Raw genomic sequence first — 22,053 nt, 5'->3', positions numbered from 1 at the left:
TCAAAGTCAAAATTCCAGCACCCCATCCGCTGGTGGGTGAGGCCTCCGGAAAAGGCAGGCTGGCTGTCAGTGTGAGATCCCTTGGGGTCGCAGCCAGGTAAATATGGTGGGCCTGCTGTAGGTTGAGCGAACACCAATGCACACTCCAGACCCGCAGAGAAGAGGAAAATCCTGGCTGGGAAGTTGCAGAAGGTTTGAAGGCCTGCGAAGGGGCGTGTGCACCCCCCCCCCTCCCGGCTCCCCACTACCCTCCCCGCGTTTCAAGCACACCACTGAGGCGTGCACCGAGCCCGCGAGCAGCTTGGTGGCACCAGACACCTCCCTTTCCCCCCTTGGTGACTCCGATCCCGGCCCGGCTCCTCCCCCTGCTCCGCAGTTTCCCTCCCTCCGCAGCCACCGCTGTTTTCAGTCGGCAGCGAAGCGGAGCCCATCCCGAAGCTGGCTCAGTGCGCCCGGAGCGGGAGCGCCGGCGGGCGGGCGGGCGAGCTAGGTGCGCGCCGCGGGCGCCGCTTGGCCCTCCGGGGAGGAGCGTCAGGGGCAGGCTTTTGCGTCCCCAGCATGGAGGGGTGGGCCGCCGCGCCCCCGAGCCCCGCGCCCTAGTGGGACCCCTCCAGGCCAGGGAGGGGCTGCCCAGAAGTTTGGGAGGCGCTGGGGAAAGTTTGCTGCGGGGGGGGCTGCGCGCTGCGGCCCGGGGAGGGAGGGTCCGTCCCCCCCGCCGGTCTCTCCAAGGCGCCCGCGGCAGCATGGCGAGGGGGGCAGGTCGGGAGGAGGCCGCCTGGCCGGCGCGCTGCTCCTCCGGCCGCCGGAACCCCCGCTTCCTCTCCCCCTGGCGTCGGGGCAGCGCTTTCCAGCGGCCCCTCTGGCTGGTTTACATGGCGCTTCTCTGGAGGCTCAGCGCGGCCGAGACGGAGTTTTCCATCTTGGATGAAGCGCAAGTTTTAGCCGCTCAGATGAAGAAACTTGCCACAGAGGAGCTGGGGGTCGTCACTATGCAGGTACCGTTCCCCCCCACGCCTCTCTTCCCCCCTGCCCTCTTCTCCTTCCTTCCTTCCTTCCCTGCCCCTTGTTCTCTTCCTCTCCTTTCCCTGTGTGCGCTCCCTCTCTCCTGCCTCTGCTCCTCTCTCCCTTCATCCTTTCTTCCTGGTTTTCTTTCTTCTATCTGGCTCCTCTTCTCCTAATTCTCGCTCCCTCCTCCTCTCGCTCCTCTGCTTCATTCCTGTTTTTCTTTCCATTTCTTTCTTTGCAAACTTCCCTCCCGCTTGTCCCCCCACCCCCGGTCGCCTTTCTCCCCCGCAAGCCCCTCGCTTCTGCCCCGACTTGCAGGGAGCCGGTGAGAGCCCTGTGGCTGTGGAGTCTCTTCCCACAGTGGCCACAGTTCCCCCCACCATGCAGCTTTGCCTGACACACAGACGACCCCCCGTCCTCCCTCCAGTCAGTAGGGGTTGTTTTTTGTTGCCATTTGCTGATCAGTAAGCTCCTGGATCGTTGTGGTTTAGTGCATCCCTATAAAGTTTTGAAACATGACTCCCTGTTGGAGGCTGTTGCCTCGTGGGGCAGGGATACTTTGTATTTTATGAGGGTCTTGAAACTGACTATTTTGCATACTTTTGTCTCTTCAGTTTCAGGGACCTGTGCCCTTTGTGAGGCAGAGGCAAGCTTGATCCTTGATAAATCTTTAGGTGGATTTGATTATTGTTTTAAAACTCAAAAAGTATTTCCTTCTTGGACTTTGGTTCTGTTTTTTGTTTATATTCATGACTATATACAATTCCCGAAAACTAACCAACAGCATATATGTGTGTGTGTATGTATGTGTATATATATATATATATATCTCCTGAGCTTTTAAATTAAGAATACTGAAACTTTTATTTCGCAAGATTCAAAAAGAGGTTTTGAATTGTAAACTTTAGGTTTATTTATAAGACAAGCTGTAATTGAAGGTGGATATTTTGAGACTTCTTTAAGTATAGCAATATTTAAAGCTGAATTTTAATACTAACTGGTTTTGAACAAAGTCCTTTAGGTCCATGTACAATTTTAGCTTTTTCATCTCCAAATATTTTTCTTTCTGATGTCAGTAAATCACAAACTGTAGTTCCTTCATGGAAGGAGAGGTTTTTTTATATGTGGAATTTACACACAGATGATGATGAGATAGGGAGACCATTCTTTCTGAAGGGAATATGCAATTTGACAAATTTATTATCTTCCTGCATCTCATTTCCTGACATTGTAATTTCTATCAGCTCCAGGAGGAGAGAGGTGATTAGGAATTATTTGTATCCCTGCCTTCGTGGTTGCATATTAATGATAGTACAACTACTTTCAGTAAAAATACTGAATGCATCTGATGAAGTGAGCTGTAGCTCATGAAAGCTCGTGCTCAAATAAATTTGTGAGTCTCTAAGGTGCCACAAGTACTTCTTTTCTTTTTAGTAAAACTACTGTGATTTCTGTAATCACTGGCTGGAATTGCATAGGATGCTAATAGCTATGTTACAACAATCAACTACAACATACACACACAAAAAGTGAAATCGGATCCCAGATGCACTGCAATCCAAGGTATAGGCAGTACCAAACGCAGTTTTAAAAGCCTCACAAATTGAGTAGGTGACACTTTTATGTGGTCAGCAGGGGTCCCTCCCCAAATGGCCCTTTATCTTCTCCAAACTGGCTTCATTCTACCACCTTTGAAACATCATTGTGTTGGCTGGCCTCCTAGGGCTGGGGCTTTGTCCAGGAAAATACCAAGCTGTTGTCTTGTCTTTTATAATCAGACATGTATGTAAATGACTTCACTTAACAAGGTAGATAGAAGTAAATTATTAATGCAGAGAACATTAGGGAAATCACTTTTTCTGTCTAGAGATCTAGAGGCATATTTACCACCTGAAAATTATATATATAGTCCTATAAATGGTGGAGCTTCTGGTTAATGGAAATTAAATGAGTATGATCATATTTCTCAACTTATTTCTCCACTGTAAAAAAAAAAAACAACCCTTCTTGACAAGTGCTAGCAGCTTCAACACGTGTCTTCTTTGGTTTGTTTTTAGGTTGTTTCTTTTTTAAAGTCAGCTCACATAAAACATATGCTCAAAATTATCTTCCATAACAACACCTCATTGTGTTGTAGGCAGGCATAAAATGAACCAGGTTCCTCCACAAGAATTGTAGCCGGTCGTGGCTATTGGCTTAGGAAGCAAGCTTGATGCCAGGGTATAGGTATGCAAAATAACAACACTAAATGCTGTGTGCATTTATTGTTACTTGAATCGTGTGAGGCCAAAAGCAGTTAATACAGTGAAGCCAATAGTTGACAGGATGAGCCCTAGATTCTTTAAAATATTTGGCCGTTTTAAGTCCCATCAAGCCAATTTGAACGTTCCCCACTTCCTCCGTACATTGCTACAGCTGTTTCAGATTAAAAACTGGTTGAAAACAAACTCCCTGTGACTTTAGAAGCTTCTCTGATGATCTCTTCCAACAGTTGAACAAAAATCTTTATAAAATTTCAACTCTTTAAATTTAAGCAGTTAGTCCTCAAAAAGGGCTGCATGCAATTAAAACAGAATTATTATCTTTGGTATTTATGTAGTGCTGTTAGTGGACTATATGGTAGGAAAGCTGTGCCAGTCAACGTGTTCCATGTTCCAAAGAGCTGTCAGTCTGTGGGCAAAAGTTTGTTATACTACATTGTTCTGTATTGCACTGTGTGATCAGGTATCCTTCCTATTGGAAGGCATTTAGGAACAAATGAGGTTTAACCAAGATGGTCAGCGAAGCAACCCCATGGTCTGGGTGCCCCGACACCTCTGACTGCCAGACGCTGGGACTGCATGATGGGGATAGATCACTCGATAATTGCCTTCTTCTGTTTACTCTCTATGAATCATCTGGTGCTGGCCACTGTCAGAAGACAGGATACTGGACTAGATGGACTGTTGGTCTGACTCAGTATGGCCGTTCTTATGGGGTTTTGGAGAAAGAATGAGGGAGCTTTGTGTACCTTAATTGGGAGGTTGCTCTAAGCATGGAAGAAGCCCCAAAAGCGGGAGTGAGTGAAAGAGACAAAGGAAGTGGCTAGGATTAGTGCTTGGGCAGAGTTAAGAGCATGATAGGGAGGAGATGAGGGCCGAGTTGTGGAGAGCCAGGAAAGTAAAGAGGGGAAACTAGCATAGATACCTAGATATGATTTTGGGCAGCAGTGTTCAGCATAGACTGGAGATGAGAGGAGCAAAAGGTGGCAGTGCTTAAAGCATGAAACAAATAGGGCATGCTGTAGTATGTGGTCAGTTGAGAGGGAGAGGGAGAGAGATGGATTTTTATTTTTTGAGAAAGCGAGCGTACATAGAAAAGGAAATGGCATGATTTGACAAGAACTTGAATGTGAAGAAAGGAGAGAGTGTGAGAGGAGTCAATGGTGACTCCAAAGTCATGAGCTTTGGTGATGGGAAGGATGGAGATGGGAGGTAGAGAAGAATTTGAAGGAACAATAAGTTTAGTGGCTGCATCGAGTCTGAGGTGGCAATGAAATATCCAATGAATGTTAGGCTGCAGTATCAGAGAGGCAGGTGGAAATCTGTAAATAGACTGAAGGCGAGAGGTTGATTTGGCGTATGTGAATCTGGGAAAGAGTCCGAAGAGGAGAAAACTGAAGGTGGGACCACCAAAAGAGAAAGGGAGGGAGGATGAGATGGAGCCTCCAGAGGAAACATTAAAGGAGCATCTGGAGAGGTAAGAGAGGAACCAGGAGAGCACTGAGCCTTAGAAGCCCGTGAAAGGGGAGGGTGTATATATATAAAAGCCAAAAGATGGAGACATGGCTAGTGTTATAAACAAAATCTGTCTCCCTGATGCTATATCTACTTCCTCTAATACAATTATTACAGCACTAATGTGAAGAAAATGTATCTGGAATATTGATAGGAAGGCTCATTGTTTTTATGGACTTGTATTGAAATCCTGTTATATAACATTTACTTTTTATAGTTTATTTTCTAAGAGTAGCAAAATCCTACTGGAATGAATGGGATGCATGCATCTGTGAATAGTAAGAATAATACTGATTCTGCGTGGATAGTAAGGATGATAGTTATTGTGACAGCATCGTTCTAACAATTGTCTTGGTATTAGGACAACTGTATCTTATTTGTAGACGGTGAGCTGACAGGCATCAGTGCAGAAGCTGTTTTTTTTTTTTTTTTAAACCAAGTTTTATGTTTTTAAACATAGGTCTATTGCTGGAAGTGTGTTGCTTTCAAATTAGCCTTTGAATGTATAGAATAATATACCATAAACAATATTGCAAATAAAGATACTTGTGAGTAAGGATAACATGGCTGTGTGATTTCTTGTGTGAGGAGCAGCATTCCGTGGGTAGGTAGGACATATATTTTTGAACAAATATGTGGCCCCATTACACATATACTTTGTGGAATATTGTATCACAGGTATTCTGTAGAAATATATTTACCGTATGCCTTTGACAACACTTTGGGCCAATTCTTTGTTGATGTAATAATGTCTAGCTCTTCTATAGCCCTGTCCGTTGGTTGGTCTCAAAGTGCTTTGCAAAGGAGGGGCAACATTTAACCTTTTGTAAATTGTTTCACCTGTGTAGTCTGTTTCCCCTGTTGCTTGCCCAGGGAGAGGAAAAACTTTTTCAAAGAAACGTGACTGTAAACGCACAGTGGGATTCTGGGGCAAGCATAGTACCTGAAATTACAATTTACTTACCCACCCATCCCTGCCCAAACCAGTAGCTTGACTTCAAGTTGACAAAAACCGTCTGATTTTACTGTGAAATTTTGTTTTGGCAATTCTTCTTCTTCTGTCGTGTGGCTGGTGCTGTTGGGTTCTGGGGAGGTGGGTGTAGAGCAGCAGCTACAGTATGTTTTGGCAATGATGTGTGTTCTGAAAACACCTGATGCTTAAACTGGCAATTTAAGTTATGTTTGTGTGCTCCAAGTGATTTTAAAAGGCGGCCATATTACTTTGCATCATTTGGTAGACCATACATTTAATGGACTATCTTAATGTCACAAGCCACAAAAGATGGTACTTTGTTGAATGAACAGGTTAATGGGCAAATTCTGTGTATTCTTCTGAGTTGTCTGTTCAGTTGGCACTTGGCAGTCATTTAAAAACTACAGGCCTTTACATTAAAATTACAACCAAGTTGGAGATTGTGTCCTAACCCAGTTCGAACAGAGTACACTGGCCCTTAACTATGTTCTGTTATTTGGTTAATCCCAGATTGGTTTTCGTGCTTCCATTGTAATTGTAGTGTAGATCGCTGACTGGAAAAACAGAACACAATTCTTGTGAAAATGTTGACCATTTTTAATAAGCACAGGACCTATGACCTCCTGAGTTACAATACTGACTTTTTCAGTGGCATTGGGTAATTCATTCTAACTCAGACTCCTTGTCTATAAAATGGAGATATACCTACCTACCTACCTCACAGGGTGTTTAGAGGATTAATGAATGCTTGGTAGAGGAAAATCTATTGTAATTTTGAGTACGTACATAACTTTAAAGCCATGTAGGCCCAGAAGCAAGCAATATGCCCTTAGGATTTAGAATATTTTGACAACTTTCTCATCCTGATCCTTTATGCTTATTGTGCTAGAAGAGTACAATTCTTCCTTTCTCTTTCCCCCCACCATCTCCAAACATGGGAGCACAGTTGGAAAAAAATGCCTCCCTGACTGCTAAAATGGCAGTCGGCTACTCCCAAGGACAAAAACAACTATATTTTTCTGTCTGTTAAATTACAGCGCTCTGGTTTCTGATTAACAGTGTTAATACTTGCTCAGATGCTGTGGTAATGGGCACAATAGAAAAACCTATGGTATACAGGCTCCTCCAGCTCGACTGGGAGACTATTATACTAGTAGCATGTTTAGCCATATAATGCTTTTCAGTAAAAGCAGGGTGGGACACAGGCCAGGTTGACAGACACAAGTAGAATGCTGTCAGATTTTCATTGTGTGTGGAAGGAAATAATGTCACCTTTATTTTGAAGAGTACAGAACCACTGTTTGTTGTCTGATGCTGTTGATAGAGTTGTAATAAACCAAGAATTCTAGTAACCAGAATTAGCACTTTTCATCCATACATCTCAAAAGCAAACTTCACAAAAGAGGTAGGTATTCAAGGTTGGAGTTGTAGATAACACATTAGATTTAGAACTGAGATCTAGGTTCTGTTTCTGGCTCCACCATAAACTTCCTGGGTGACCTTGGGCAAATCTGTGCCTCTGTTTCCTATCTTTAAAATGGGGATAACAATATTTCTCTACCTCTCACAGGTGTTACAGACATTAATGGTTTTATTTTGTAAGGTGCTCAGATACTAGGGTGATTAGTGCCATGGGAAAATCTGTAAACCATCAATCATTATCATGATCTTAAATCAAGATCTCTAGTTTGCAAAATTAAGGACATTTATCAAATTAAACTTTTCTAATTTCATATCTACTTATTTTTTTGAAAGCATCCCCTTGAATACAGAATAGAAGAACAGGTATCTATTTTTATGTATTTTTTTTCTGTTGGCTTCTGGTTGTGGTTTACTGTGCTTGAAAGCCATTTGGGAGAGTGAAACAAAATAAAAATTAAGAAGTGCAGGTTGATAAATAGTTTATGAGCTACTGTTTTTTCTTATTCAATAGTATACATTATAGTAATTATGGAGTGGAAGCCAGTGGAGTAAAATCTCATCTGTTTTACATGATTATGTCTTGGTTTGCATCCAATCATAACAATCTTTCTGAAGGCTCTGTGAAAGCCCAAGACTGCAGCAGTTTTTCATCCTATTCCACTTGGACTTTTTTTCATGAAACATTTCAAAAAGATATAGTGCGGTCCTGGTGGAAGGGCACTTAAAATAGTAAAGCTTAGGAGAATGAATCTGAATTTTTAATTAGGCTTTGAGTTGTTTCTTCAAAGTGTCGAGACATCATTAGTGATGTAAGTCTTGTTGCATTAGTGGAGACTGACATTTCACTTCAAACACAGAGAACGCAGCTGTCCTGTGCAGATAAAAGTTTTCAAATGTGGTGCAGCAAGGTGGATTGCTAGATAATTAGCTGTCCCACTTTACTGCTGTGTTGAAGAGCCCTGCCAGTCACGGGAGGGAGAAAGGCGGAATTATTAACGGGAGGAAATCCAAGTATGTCATAAAGCAATTTGAAATCTCTCAGCTGTGGCAAGGCTGATAAGACATATGTTAAGGAAACGCACAAAGTAAGTACAGTATATGTTAGCCAATTCTTTTTCTTAGCTTAATTCAGCAAAGCGGCAATGGCAAAAGCCTAATGATCCCTACAATATAGCAAAGTACTTGCAGTGGTTCCATCAGCCTGACCTTGGCACTGGTAGCAAAGAAATTAACATTTATATTTTACATGTCAATTTAAAAAATAAATTTGCAATTTATGAGAGTTTCAGAATAGGAAGGAATAACTACAAAAATGTAAACTGTCGGTTAAAGTGCATTTGGGACAAAATAAATGTTTGGCATCAACATAATTTAAAAAATAATCTGAGTTTAAACAGTATCAGTGTTCCATGCAGAGAATAATGTAATAACTGTAGGATGTTATATGTTTGTATGCTTCTTGTACATAACACACCAGTTCACTTTCATTGGATTCTGGATTCTGCACCCCTTCAAGTTAAGGGGAACTTTGCCATTGATTTCAATGAGCATAGGGTCAGGGCTATATAATAAATAGCTATATCTTTAAACGCCAATCTTTTGCCTCTTTTTTTTATAAGTCTTTCTGAACATCATAAATAATACAATAAAAACGTAGCCTTAAATACCTTTGATGTATCAAAAATTCTATCCTGTGGGTATCAACTAATGGCAGTTCTATCTTCTGATGTATTACACCGTTCCAATACTTAAGAGTAATAAAAAAAAAATCATACTATGCAGTTATGGAGGACCTTGCAAAGGAAAACACTTAAGGCCAGAGCCACAAAAGGACTTAGGTGCTAGACTGCCACTTGAGGGCATAAATTCCAGAATCAGGCCTCGATGGGATTCACAAAACCCCTGCTCAGCTGCAGCCAAGCCCCATAGGTGCCTAAACTCATTTGGGTTTTTCCTGTAAAAGTTCCCTCTGAGCCTACATTTCTGTCTCAGAATGTGCGTACTGCAGCTCTGTGCCAGCCATCCAGATCCAAAGCCTCAGAACGATGTACAAATGGGGGTATGTTCCTTGGCCTAACCGGCCTGCTGTGCCAATCCGGTAGGCGTGTGCCATGGTTGCATACCAGATTGGCCCCATAGAGGAGTTTATACAAAACGGCCAGTGGAGCAGGAGGAGGGCCGCCTCCCTTATAACTTTTAGCCCAGTGGTTAGGGTACTCACCTGAGATGTAGGAGACTCTCCGCGTTTAAGTCCCTTCTCATCAGGTGAACAGGGATCTGCCACCTTTCAGGTGTGTGCAGTAGCCACTAGGCTTTAAAATGTTTTCTTGCCAGGTTTCCTCAGTCTCCCTCCTGTTGAAGCTATCCACTGTGAATAAATAATGAAGGAATCGGTGGGCCAGAGAGAGCGAGAGCAAGCATGAGAATGACTCTGTAGCGTGGTGTTTAGAGCACTCACTTGGGGGTTGAGACCTAGGATCCAGTCCCCCTGTTCCAATGACATTTTCAATTATTTATACACTGTGGAACAGCTTCAAGAGGAGAGACTGAGCAGGTCCTACATCAGAATGGCCCACAGCTCAGGCACTCACCTGAGAGGGGGCAGGTCCCTGTTCATATCCCTCTTCCTCCTCATGTGAAGTGGGATTTGAGCCATTGGTGTTCCACATTCCAGATGAGCACCCTAACCACTGGGTTTAAAGTTATGAGGGAGGTCTGATGTCCTCCCCCCTTGCTTCTTGAAAAAAACAATGTAGGCTTCTAACACCAAGAGAGGGTTTGCAGCTGAGCAGAGGGAGGCACCTCTTTGCATCCTGGGCTTAGGTGCCTAACTCTGGGGCCTGGTCTACACTGGTGGGAGGGAATCGATCTAAGATATGCAACTTCAGCTACAAGAATAGTGTAGCTGAAGTCGATGTATCTTAGATCGACTTAGAATCACTTACTTCGCGTCCTCGCAGCGCGGGATCAACGGCCGCTGCTCCCCTGTCGACTCCGCTTCCGCTTCTCGCCGTGGTGGAGTTCCGGAGTCGACAGTAGAGCGATCAGGGATCGATTTATCACGTCTACACTACACGCCATAAATTGATCCCCAATAGATCGATCACTGCCCGCCGATCTGGCGGGTAGTGTAGACATGGCCTGGGAGAGGGGTGGGACTTAGGACATACCCCTCTCCTCTGCATTTCCTGTTGGCTAGCTTAGGCGAGGAGCCAGCTAGCATTGTTGATTTTTGTGAATCTCATATTGAGATGCTTCTCCCCATTCACTGTACAGGGACCCTAGGTATGAATCCCATTAATTTTTTTTTCTTTTTTTAAGATGACTAAAAGTTAGGTGTGGTGACACTCAGTTTGCTGCACCTATGTTTCTTTATGAATCTAGCCTTTAGTAATCTTAACTTCCCTGTAATTTGTTGTAGCGCTATTCCGTATTGTTCAACAGTGAAACTGTTAATAAAAAGTTGTATAGAACAATGTAATGCAAGGCCATAAATTGAAAACAAAGCTTAATAAAGTTCATTAGTAAAAACAGGGTGATACTTATCGAGAACTGGTTGGTACATCATGGGAGAAGTAATCTGGCTGGGGAGTCTCACCCAGTGTGGAGAATGGGGACATACTGCAATTGAATACAACTCCCATGAGTCACTGCAGCATGACAGCCAAACAGAAACACTTAGTTTCTTGGGCTTTTTTGGGGGGTTGGGGTGGAGGGGATTGGAATTTTCCATGGAAAGCAGATACCATTTGTGAAAAATTTAGTTGTGTAAAAATTCCAATTTTCTGTCTAAAAACAGTTCTGATGGAAAACTTTCAAGCAGCCATACCCCAAGCTGTCTTTATATGAATTAGGATCAGGAACTTGGTAACCTGTTAGCAGGAGGTATTTGTATAGTGAGAAGGTTATTTCTCCCTCTACTCACTTTCGTGTTGGAATCCAAGTGCATCCCTCTCTTTCCTCAGCACTGCTTCTGAGCTCTCTTGGTCTAGGGACTTGGGGTGTCAATTTTTCATGGCCTCTTCTATGGCCCACAGAAACCAGCATTGCCACTAAGACTACATATTGTTTGGTAGAAGAAATTCGAGTTGACTCTTGGAACATGATTATGAATGTTACAAGTCAGCAGTGATAATGCACAGTATGAGGCAAGGCTTAAATCAAATCACTTTTCACTACTACCAGTTATAGGCTGACTGCAAAAGAGTTTAAGAGTGCATTTGCAAGTATATTTGCACAGCTACAAACAGCTGGCAAGAAGACTGCTCTTCCCAATTCATACTGATGTGTTTTCCTGCTTCACAGCTCTTAAGCAGAAGTAGCCCATAAGTCCTTGTTTCTACTAGAACTTTCTTCTTTCTTTAAATGCCCAGTCTTCACTTTGCCTTTGGACATGACATTTGAAGCTGCAACCACTCTACTAGTTAGAGAACAGAAACCATAATGCCTCCTGAGAGAAGCCACAATTGTATGTCAGCCAGCACTTTATAGGGCACTATAATTAGGTATTTTTATACTTTCTCCCCTGCCCCCCCCCCCATCTTTTTCATATACCCCTGAGACCTAGCAGAAATTTCTGGCTAACTATATGATCACCACAGATGGAAATTAGGCCAGAGGAAAAGACTTTAAAACAGACACATTGGGAAGTTCTAGAAGAGGTTTGCCGAGTCTGGAAATCTTCAGCAGTGCTTCTTCCTCCTTTTCCTCTGGTAAGGTTACTGCATGTCTTCCTTTGTACTGTACTGCATTTCTGGAGCATATTTGAGTACTATTCAAGACAGCACCCCTGCCCTTTCATATTAGTCCCCAATATCCAGAATCTAAAGGGTTTCTCTGAGAACTTGGCAGATTTCACTATAAAACCTGCATTTTGTCCCCAGCAAATTTGGAGGATAAATGGAGCTGGTGTTCGTATAAGGTTTTTAAACAAATCCTAGCTGCAGTCATCTGTTTGATCAACAGTGCTGTACTTGCTTTGTGTCCAGGTTAATTTTCTTCATGTATGTTTCCTTGCTGAGGTGGGTGAAGTGGCCACTCTTCTCTGCAGCTGCTATTTGTGAATTTTCTCTATAAAATTACATTAGGTTCTATTTGCCAGTTTATCTTCCAAGAACCATCTGGAAGAGTATATGTTCCAACCTTTGTCCACTGTCAAGCTTTGCTTGGATAGATAGGAGTCTTGACACAACTTCCACAAGACCGCTATTGAAATAGACGCACACTGACTTTGGGGGGGGGGGGGATTTCCTGTTTCTGCACGTTCAGATCCAATATGGATATAGTCCAACCTCATGATATGATAATAAATAGTGCCACAAGCATGCCAAATAATTCTGGTGCTTTCATAATCCATTCATCTTCTGTTCAGCTTCACTGTTCTCTCTCTACGTCCAATAAGTGAAGCATTAGAAGTACTTGCTCCTGATCCATTACCTCAGAAGTAATATGGAACAAAAAGAGTCTGAGGGGAGAGGCACAAAATCTCGAAACTAACTAGAGTGGGAGCCTGTTTGGGCCAAGGCTGGAAACATTTCCAACCCTGGGGAAGATGATGGAGGAAGCAGAGAGAATTTTACATATTGAACAGTGGGAGAAAGAAGAGTGGGAGCAGGTTTATATTTATTCAATAACATGAGGCTGTCCAGTTTTCTCTCTGTGTCCAGGTGTAATATCCCTCAGGTTTTGAGTGTTGTGTTAGGCAGACAGTGATCACAATTGTTGTTTCACAGCCCACATAGTCATCTATGTCTGCCTTTTTTTTTTAGGATCTAGATATTGTGGAGTTGGGTTCCCTGTAAGTATAGAAGTAAACAGTTGCAAAAAGGTAAATCTCTAGTGGGCCCTGCTCTTTCCATTTTTGGGTTTTGCTGCTTAGACTTGGATTTCCTTAGGGCCCTTTCCCCTCCCATTTAATTGTTCTGCAGATCCCATTATTGTGTGACAGAACGATGAGCTTTTCATCAAGATCAGAAACAATCTGGGCTCATTTGACTCTAATTATGAGATTCCTCCATTCAGAAATGACTCATCACTGTCCCACCCCCAAAAGTTCATGTAGGGCTACAGTAGCTTATTTGTTGAAAATGAGTGCAGCTATATTTGTGAGTCATGAAAGGAGAGGCGTCTTTGAGTCTATTGAGGGCTTTAGTGCCAGGACGGGGACCTGGAGCAGGAGATGAAAATGAACAGGAAGCCAAGGAGCACCTTGGCTTTGATTCAAAGGGCTTTAGTGCCAGGATGGGGACCTGGAGCAGGAGATGAAAATGAACGGGAAGCCAAAGAGCACCTTGGCTTTGATTCAAAGTCACCCGCACAAGCAGGAGAATCTTGACCTCTCCTATTCCAGGGCTTTTTTTACATGAGGAAAATAACCTGGTGGTTTGATGGATGTCAGCCATTGATCGTCTGGTCACTACTGCTTTCCCCCCTCACATGCGGTGTCATTTGGTGATAGGGCAAATATAGACATCATAGTGTTCAACGCTATTTGGATGATGATTAGGCCAATATGGAGAGCGTGGCAAATGGCTGTTGTCAGCCACGGGTCACTTTCCTTTTAGAGGTGCTAAGAGGATTAATCCATCACTTTGTGTAATGTACAATTTATAAAGTTACTTTGCCAGTCCAGTGATAACAGCAAAAGGCCTCCTACACCTTCACTCACCTACTTCCCCTTCTCAGGGTTGGAAATGGCATCTCACTTCATTGGAGAGCTAAGGAGGCTGGTTCTTCCAGAAAATTCAGCGTAACGGGTATGTATGTGGGATAGTGTGATGTCAAAAATAGTCGATTTAACCCAACATACCACAGCCACAGATCAGTTCACTCAGGGAGTGGGCACATCATCCTCAGGAGCTCCATCTGCTGAGTAGCATGTTTGTTTGTGGGGTGGGTGACAGAGAACTCCACTAAATTGTTGGCAGTCATGACCAATATCCTAAGCTTGTGTCCTATTGTAAAAGGTCCCATGAGCAGAGAGCTCCAGTAACAGATGCATTCTGAATTCTCTTGCCCAGGATACAGGTTTTCTCTCCTTTTGATGTTAAACAATTTTCTGGAAAATAGAGATTAACCGAGGGTGATGAGAGTGATATCATTGTACGTGGCGTCATCAGGCTTAATTCCAGAATCTTATCTAGTGTTCCTGGATTTTAATTTTAGATGCTTCTTCACTTTCTTGGTCTGTAACACCAAGAACCCATGTTATTTACCATGATCTTCAGACACTCACTCTCTCCCCTGAGTTTTGAAAGGATGAGATTCACACAGGAGTTGTCGCTCCTTCCTCCCCAAAATTCCACTCCAGACCAGGAGGTGAGCTACCATGGCTTGTAGTGTATGATGCATACTAAGTCTTTGTAGTGATGCAACAAGAAGCAGGTAGATTACTGGAAACAGGAAAGGGTTCATGTGCTGGACTGGGACTCGGCCAATCTGGGGTCAATTTGTGGCTCCGCAAGTGGCTTTGACTGTACCTGACCATGGGTAAGTCAATCTCTCTGAGCCTCAATTTCTGGTGGTGGTCTGTTGGAGAACTAAATATTACTTGGAGGAAAAGGTGAGAGAGGGCTTTTGATCATCTCCCGCTCCCCCTCTGATATGTGAAAGTTGTAAGATGAGATGATGGAAGCATCAAAGACCACCATGGCTCAGTGAATCAGGTGCTGTGACTATTAATTCCTTAAGCCTGGGAGCTGAAAGGGTTGTGTATTCTGAGGACTTGGGTCTGGTTCTACTCTCCTATAGCAGAGCTTAATCTGTCAGTTTTGGAATGATGCACCAAAGATTCCAAAGCAGCATTTTTTAGATAAAATGTGGGGTTTGTATGCCATTTCCCTCAGGCTTGTTGCTTCTAGATAAAGTATAACAGGTCCTTCTAAAATTTAGAGTTCCGTTCAATGTGATAGTTTCATCTTATTTGGAATAGAGGGAAGAGGCCTTTCGTGAAGGAATAGTTTAAATTGGGTGTTCATGCACTGTATACGTTAATGAAACTATGGTCTAGATCAGTGGTTCCCAAACTTGTTCCACCGCTTGTGCAGGGAGAGCCCCTGGCGGGCCGGGCCGGTTTGTTTACCTGCCGCATTCGCAGGTTTGGCCGATTGCGGCTCCCAGTGGCCACGGTTCACTGCTCCAGGCCAATGGGAGCTGTTGGAAGCGGTGGCCAGTACGTCCACTGGGAGCCACGATCAGCCGACCCTGCAAATGCGGCAGGTAAACAAACCGGCCTGGCCCGCCAGGGGCTTTTCCCGCACAAATAGCAAAACAAGTTTGGGAACCACTGGTCTAGACAGAAGATCATTGAGCCTCCTTGGACATATCTTTTGACTACAGAATCCTATGTGATGTTTCCAGTACTAGTCGTTAATTGCTCTTTTTTATTCCTTTTGCTATTGACTACCCAATGACTGTCCGGTGTGCTGTGGGAATTACTCCCCCAGCCTGGATTGGTGGAGTTGAGCCTCAAAAAAAACCAAGTTACAGAGAAAATTACACTTTCTGGGCCCTGCAGGGACATTGGAATAAACACTGGGGACTTCCAGTTTGACAAATTATACAGCAATGTTTATGCTTCTATTTTTACTATAAATGCCAAAGTCTTTGGTCTGGCATATTTAAAATTAGAAAGTCTGTTGTAGCCAGATGCACAGAATTTCAATGTTTATTTTAAGAAGTCTTGATTTTTCTTTTTAAATTTTAATACTGTTTGGGGATTAAGGTGGAAAATGAAAATAAATGTTCAAACTTTTAGCTAAGAGGTAAAGAAAAAGCCTGAGTAATTATCACAGAGCATCTATAAGTATGTAATCAGATGTTAAAATTTAGAAATGATACATTAACCATTCCTGGCTTGCAGCTTGACAGATAAATCCTTATATGGAGTTTTAGGAAACAAAAATGCAGGTGTATTTTTCGTAATCAGGGGAATTTTAAAACTCTCAAAGAGTCTGAGATACAGAAAAAAGAGCAATTTTACTACTTTTTTGGGACATGAAGCTTGAATAGCTGTCTCTTCACTTCAAAACAACTTAATATAAAATTGGTTTTGAAACTTCTTTAATTTTTTTGTTTTTCCCAGCACAGATTATTGAATAGTTTTGATTTTAAAATTATGTATAATTTATTAAAACCTTAATTTCAAAACAATTAAAATATTTTCTTTACCAAAAGAGCTACCTATAATCAGCAGGCCATACATTTCAAGAAGTAGCTGAAAATGTAAACCATACGTAATTTAAAACCCTCCAACAAATTGTCTTGATGTTTCTGATTAATTTTTTGTTTTTAAAAAAATCTGAAATCTTTTGATTTTAATTTTTCTTCGAACCATCTGTATAGTTAGTCTAACCATCTCTGCTCCCTCTCCCAACTTAAATATTTCCAAGTTAGCTAGGTAGATGATAAGAGGCTTACTTATGATCTTGGTTACACCAGTGTAATTCCATTGACTTCTGAGGGGTTGCTCTTGATTTTCATCAGTGTCAGAGCAGAATCAGGCCTGGAAAAATTAAACAACAAATAAATATTTAATCACAGGTACAGAATAGAATGCACTGGAAAGATACAGTATGTACCATTTATATGGAAAAGGCAGTTAATGTTGAGATTTTAATTTTGTAAAATCTGCCACTTTGCACATTTATATGTGTAATAGAGATTTTCAGTCCTTGGCCACATAAATATACACATAGATTACAAGGCAAAACACTTCATGAAGCAGTGCAGGAATGATACCAACTATTTAAAACCCTTAAGAGACAGTTGTAGTTTTTCTTAAACACTGATACTAGCTTGGAAATTTAAGGTTGAAATCACACGTAGGAGGTGGGGATGAGTAAACTGAAGTATGAAAATACAAAGCTAAGGTCACTTAAAAACCTGACCTCTGCTTTCAACCCTTACTGATCTCTCATCTGTTTACCAACAGAAATTGTTTGTAAGATGGAGTATCTGTTTAATTGTGTTTATTTGAAAACCGCCCATAACAACAAAATTGGTGCTAAAATTAACTTGAAATCTGCCCCTCAAGAATGAGTTAAGTGCTTTCAAATACTGCCCCTGAGTTTCACTGCCGATTTCTTTTACTTTACGAGCACACGTTCCTATTTTTTAACATGTTTTCCCCCTCCCATGTATGTTTGTGTAAATCTTTCACACAGCAAGAGCTCATTCCCCTTGGTATTGTAGGTGGTTAGCAGAGTTATTGCAGATCATCTAGATCATCTCAGGGCTAATCTACACTAGGAGTGCCACAGTAACACAGCTGGTGAAAATGCTCTATGCTGATGGCAGAGAGCTCTCCTGCCGGCATAATAAAACCACCTCTGCGAGAGCGCAGTAGCTATGTTGGTGGGAGAACTTCTCCCACCGACATAGTGCTGTCCACACCGGTGCTTAGGTCAGCGTAACTTATGTTGCTCAGGGGGTGTCATATGCACAGCCCTGAACGACATAACTTATACCTATGTAAGCTGTAGTGTAGACAAGCCCTCAGTAAGTGCTCTAAGGATCATTCACTGTGCATTGAAATTTGAAAAAGGTCTCTCACTCAGTGCCTAATTCACACCATCATGTTACATACTGCAGAGGTCTCAGAATAACGTATATATTGTTTACAGTATCCATGCAAATGGGTGAGAGTTAGCAAGTGAGTAAAAAGCGTTCATTCTGAAACTGGCCTTAAGTTTTGTTACGGATGCGTGAAAACAAGAAGGGGTTTGAGGTTTTATTTTTCCTCCCTCTATCTATTGGAATAAAACTTAATTTAATTTTCATAAGAAGAACGTATGTGGGGAGAAGAGAGTAAAATCTCAAACTGCTTGGATTTGCACATCCATCACATCACTACAAACATCAACTCATAGATAAAATCCACCTTTTATTTGAAAAGTGTGAACTTTTATGGCTTCCTTATTTGTTTTGTTTAAATGTTCCAACGCAGGCCTAGCAGAGCTAAAGTATGAGTGTTGTATATCCTGAGAGCTGCATTCACCAGATATCTATAACATGTACCTGCTTCTTTAATCCAGAGTAGTTGGGGATCTACAAATTGCCTTTCTAATTTAATAACTGAGCAGTTACGAGCATATTTTCTGATGGTCAGTGGCTTCTTGGCTTCTGGTCTATAGCTGGGCATTAGCTGCCATGAAATACTTGGCCCTGAAGTTGTTATTGCTGTTACAAACCGTGTGATATTAATGAATGTTCAACTTCATATTTCATTTAACAACAATACGTAGGGTATTTATGGTCTGTCAGCTAAAAGTCAAACTGCTCACTGCCATGGAAACTACATTATGCTTACTGTATTGATCTTTTCTTAGCAGCTATTGACTGCAGCAGTAACTGGCGGAAAAGTACTTCATTCCAAAAATTCTCTTTGTCTTCTAATGTTTTAGTTATCAATCTACACGCAGTGAACCTACTATAGTATATTGTTATTAAAACTACTGGATTCAGGCTCACAGTTAAGATACCCCAAATAAATTAGTGGTTTCTGGGTTAGATATCTCCATGTGAAAGAAAATTAAGTCTGCAAAGTCTAATGCATTTTAAAATAGTCACAAGTACTGGTGTACCATTTCTCTAGTACATAAATCTAATTTTGGCAGGGTTCCCCCACATGTCTATTTATGCAGTAACTTAACTACAAGTGTAGAAAATACATTCCACTAACTGCAACCTCAAATATCCAAAACTAGCTTTTTTATATATGTCCAACAGTAGAATATAGGGTCTATAAACTAAAAATATAAATTGAAGAGAGCGTTATATTTATACCATGGTATACAAAGTAGGTACTTGAATTTCTTTCAAGGCAGTAGAGGTGAAGGGACAACCTTGATAGAAGTAACTAGGACTGACAGGCATACCTTGGTAAAAGGGAAAATGTGAAACCGATATGCCATTTTTAAACCTGTTTGAAGAGTAAGCCTATTGAGTTTGTTCCATTTCATATTGGATGGCACCTAAATGACTTATAGATTCATAGATATTAAGGTCAGAAGGGATCATTATGATCATCTAGTCTGACCTCCTGCACAATGCAGGCCACAGAATCTCACCCACCCACTCCTACAAAAAACCTCTCACCTATGTCTGAGCTATTGAAGTCCTCAAATCCTGGTTTAAAGACTTCAAGGAGCAGAGAATCCTCCAGCAAGTGACCCGTGCCCCATGCTACAGAGGAAGGCGAAAAACCTCCAGGGCCTCTTCCAATCTGCCCTGGAGGAAAATTCCTTCCCGACCCCAAATATGGCGATCAGCTAAACCCCGAGCGTATGGGCAAGATTCACCAGCCAGATACCCAGGAAAGAATTTTCTGTAGTAACTCAGATCCTACCCCATCTAACATCCCATCATAGGCCATTGGGCCTATTTACCATGAATACTTAAAGATCAATTAATTACCAAAATCATGTTATCCCATCGTACCACCTCCTCCATACATTTATCGAGTTTAATCTTAAAGCCAGATAGGTCTTTTGCCCCCACTGCTTCCTTTGGAAGGCTATTCCAAAATAGCCTCTGATGGTTAGAAAGCTTCGTCTAATTTCAAGTCTAAACTTCCCAATGACCAGTTTATATCCATTTGTTCTTGTGTCCACATTGGTACTGAGCTTAAATAATTCCTCTCCCTCCCCGGTATTTATTTATCCCTCTGATATATTTATAGAGAGCAATCATATTACAGGTTGGAAAAATTCATGCTAAAGCTTGGTCCCCATACCATACGATATAGCACTAACTTAAAGAGGAGAGAAATGGTGGTAATTTTGGATCATTTGAAAACATGATGAAAGCTGCTGCTGCTTCTCACCAAGTTAGAGCTCAGGTGCTGTACTTAAATACTAAGCTCCTTGGTACTGAGATTGTCTTTTGTTTTGTGTTTCTACAACACCTAGCACATTGGGATCCTGCTCCAGGACAAACTCCCAAGCACTTCTACATTACAAATAATAATAATATTAAAACACGTCAAGCGTGAGCTGAGCTGCTGCTGCAGTGGCTTTTTGGGTACGACATCTATGTGACTGCTACCAAGAAGAAGTTATGAAATACTGGCTTGGCTCTGAAACACCTCCAGCAACTAATTTTAAGCTCTGGTTTTTCTAGTAGTGGATAGAAAAATCTTATTGTGTGGTTGATTTAGTGAATGAGTCCTCAGTTCATAATCTCTTTATAAAAACGTATGCACATTAACAGGAGGTATTTAATAGACACACTGCCTCGATGAAAGAATGCTTTGTGGAAGGAAGCTTTTGTGCATTTCTGGATCTCTCAGCAATTCCTGTGGAGCTTCCCAAGTCTCACTGACATAGAATGGCAGAGGAAAAGACCTTCTCACTTTAAGCCTGAATGGAGAATAATAGGGGTGGGGGGGGAATGGGAGTGGGGGAGGGGAATCAGTCGCTTTGGAATGCAGAGATGATTGGTATTGGAACTCATGATCTGAGCATTTAACACTTTTAGTTCTTCCTACCCCCAACTGGGGCTTTGCATTTACAATGAGGCCCATGCTATTCCTGAATTAAAAGTTTCAGAGGGGTAGCCGGGTTAGTATCAGCAAAATAAATTTGTTAGTCCCTAAGGTACCACAAGGACTCCTCCTTGTTTTTGAAGTAAAAGTGGTTCTCTCTCTAAGTCAACAATAATGCTTCTTATCCCAGTCAGTTGAGAGAACTTTTCTCAACCCAGATAGTCTTTGTTAGGTAACAATATTAGATTTGTCGATTTTTATCGATTTCCTTTTTTCTTGGGCACTTTTAGTTCTTGTCTAATATCTCAGCTATTGATTGGCTAATGTGTGGACTGACAACTTTAGTATTTGACACACCATGGTTTGTTGCCATGGAAAGGATTTTCTGTCTTAAATAACAAGGTGGTGAGTTCACAAGTTTCTTTTGTTATGAACTGACAAACTGCTTAAGTTGCACAAGACGCGAGTGAATATTCATATCTAAAGAAGAGCAAAAACCTGGAACATTTTGGTTCAATAATGGAAATTTCCTTCTTTTTTCATAGCCAAGGATGTAAATGCTTTATTTCTAATCCCTCTTAATGACCATTATCTTTCTCTGTACTGAAGAAAACAGTTCATGTGGTGGTTTCAGAGTAGCAGCCGTGTTAGTCTGTATTCATGTGGTATTGACTTGCGAATTCATGTGGTGTTGACGTCTCGGCAACAAACTACCCTCCAGTGTTGTTGCTAATGTTTGAAGCCTTAAGCCCCTGGTTCCAAATTTTTTACTAAGGCGACTTCCCAACTTGATTTTTTCTCTCTTTTTTGTGGATCCGTCTGCAGTCCAAAGTTGGACGGGGTGCCCAAAATCATAGGCCACAGTTGTCATCCTCTTCTGCTACTGTCATTATCTCCTCACTCCTCTGAGAGGACACCAGTCGCCTGCAGCACACCCTGTACACTGGCACCACAACCCTGATCCCTGTCCACTGTGGATGGGGAGGCCCTGGGGGCTCATATTGGGGATTGAGCCTGCCCCGCACTTACTCTGAAGCAGCGGGCCATCTCCCGCCGGGCTTGGCTCAGTTCCCTGCTCCACACGTTGCAACCTGGTGTGTGTGTGTGTGTGTGTTTGCTTGCAGCACCACTCAGATTTGGTCCAGCTTCCCCTCTGGCTACCACTCCTCTGGTGCAATGTTGTCCTCTAGAGGTTGGGAGGACTTGGTAACTCCTGAGGCAACAGGTGGGTCAATTTTTGATGAATTTGGTTTAAACCTAATTTTAAGTAATTTACGGAGAAAATTCCAAAGGGAGGACATCACTGCCCCACATCTTGATCAAGTTTCATTCTGAATGAGATGTAATAAATAAGCAGCATGGTCAACTGGCTGATTCATTTGAACAAATAACAC

The 22,053-nt window shown here is 42.1% G+C and overlaps 1 protein-coding gene across 1 annotated transcript in view; it reads left to right on the top strand.

Moving 5' to 3' along the window:
* The first annotated feature begins 428 nt into the window (after nucleotides 1-428).
* The window catches only part of CACHD1 (cache domain containing 1), a 185,410-nt gene continuing 163,785 nt past the window's right edge, over nucleotides 429-22,053 (top strand). Inside the window, exon 1 of the mRNA XM_073357445.1 lies at nucleotides 429-995. Coding sequence (XP_073213546.1) covers nucleotides 744-995 — 252 coding nt within the window. The 5' untranslated portion in view covers nucleotides 429-743. The remainder of the gene's footprint in view (nucleotides 996-22,053) is intronic.

This window comes from Lepidochelys kempii, chromosome 8 (assembly GCF_965140265.1).
Source record: "Lepidochelys kempii isolate rLepKem1 chromosome 8, rLepKem1.hap2, whole genome shotgun sequence".
In the NCBI taxonomy this organism is placed as follows: domain Eukaryota; kingdom Metazoa; phylum Chordata; order Testudines; family Cheloniidae; genus Lepidochelys; species Lepidochelys kempii.
This window is presented reverse-complemented; position numbering and strand designations above follow the sequence as displayed.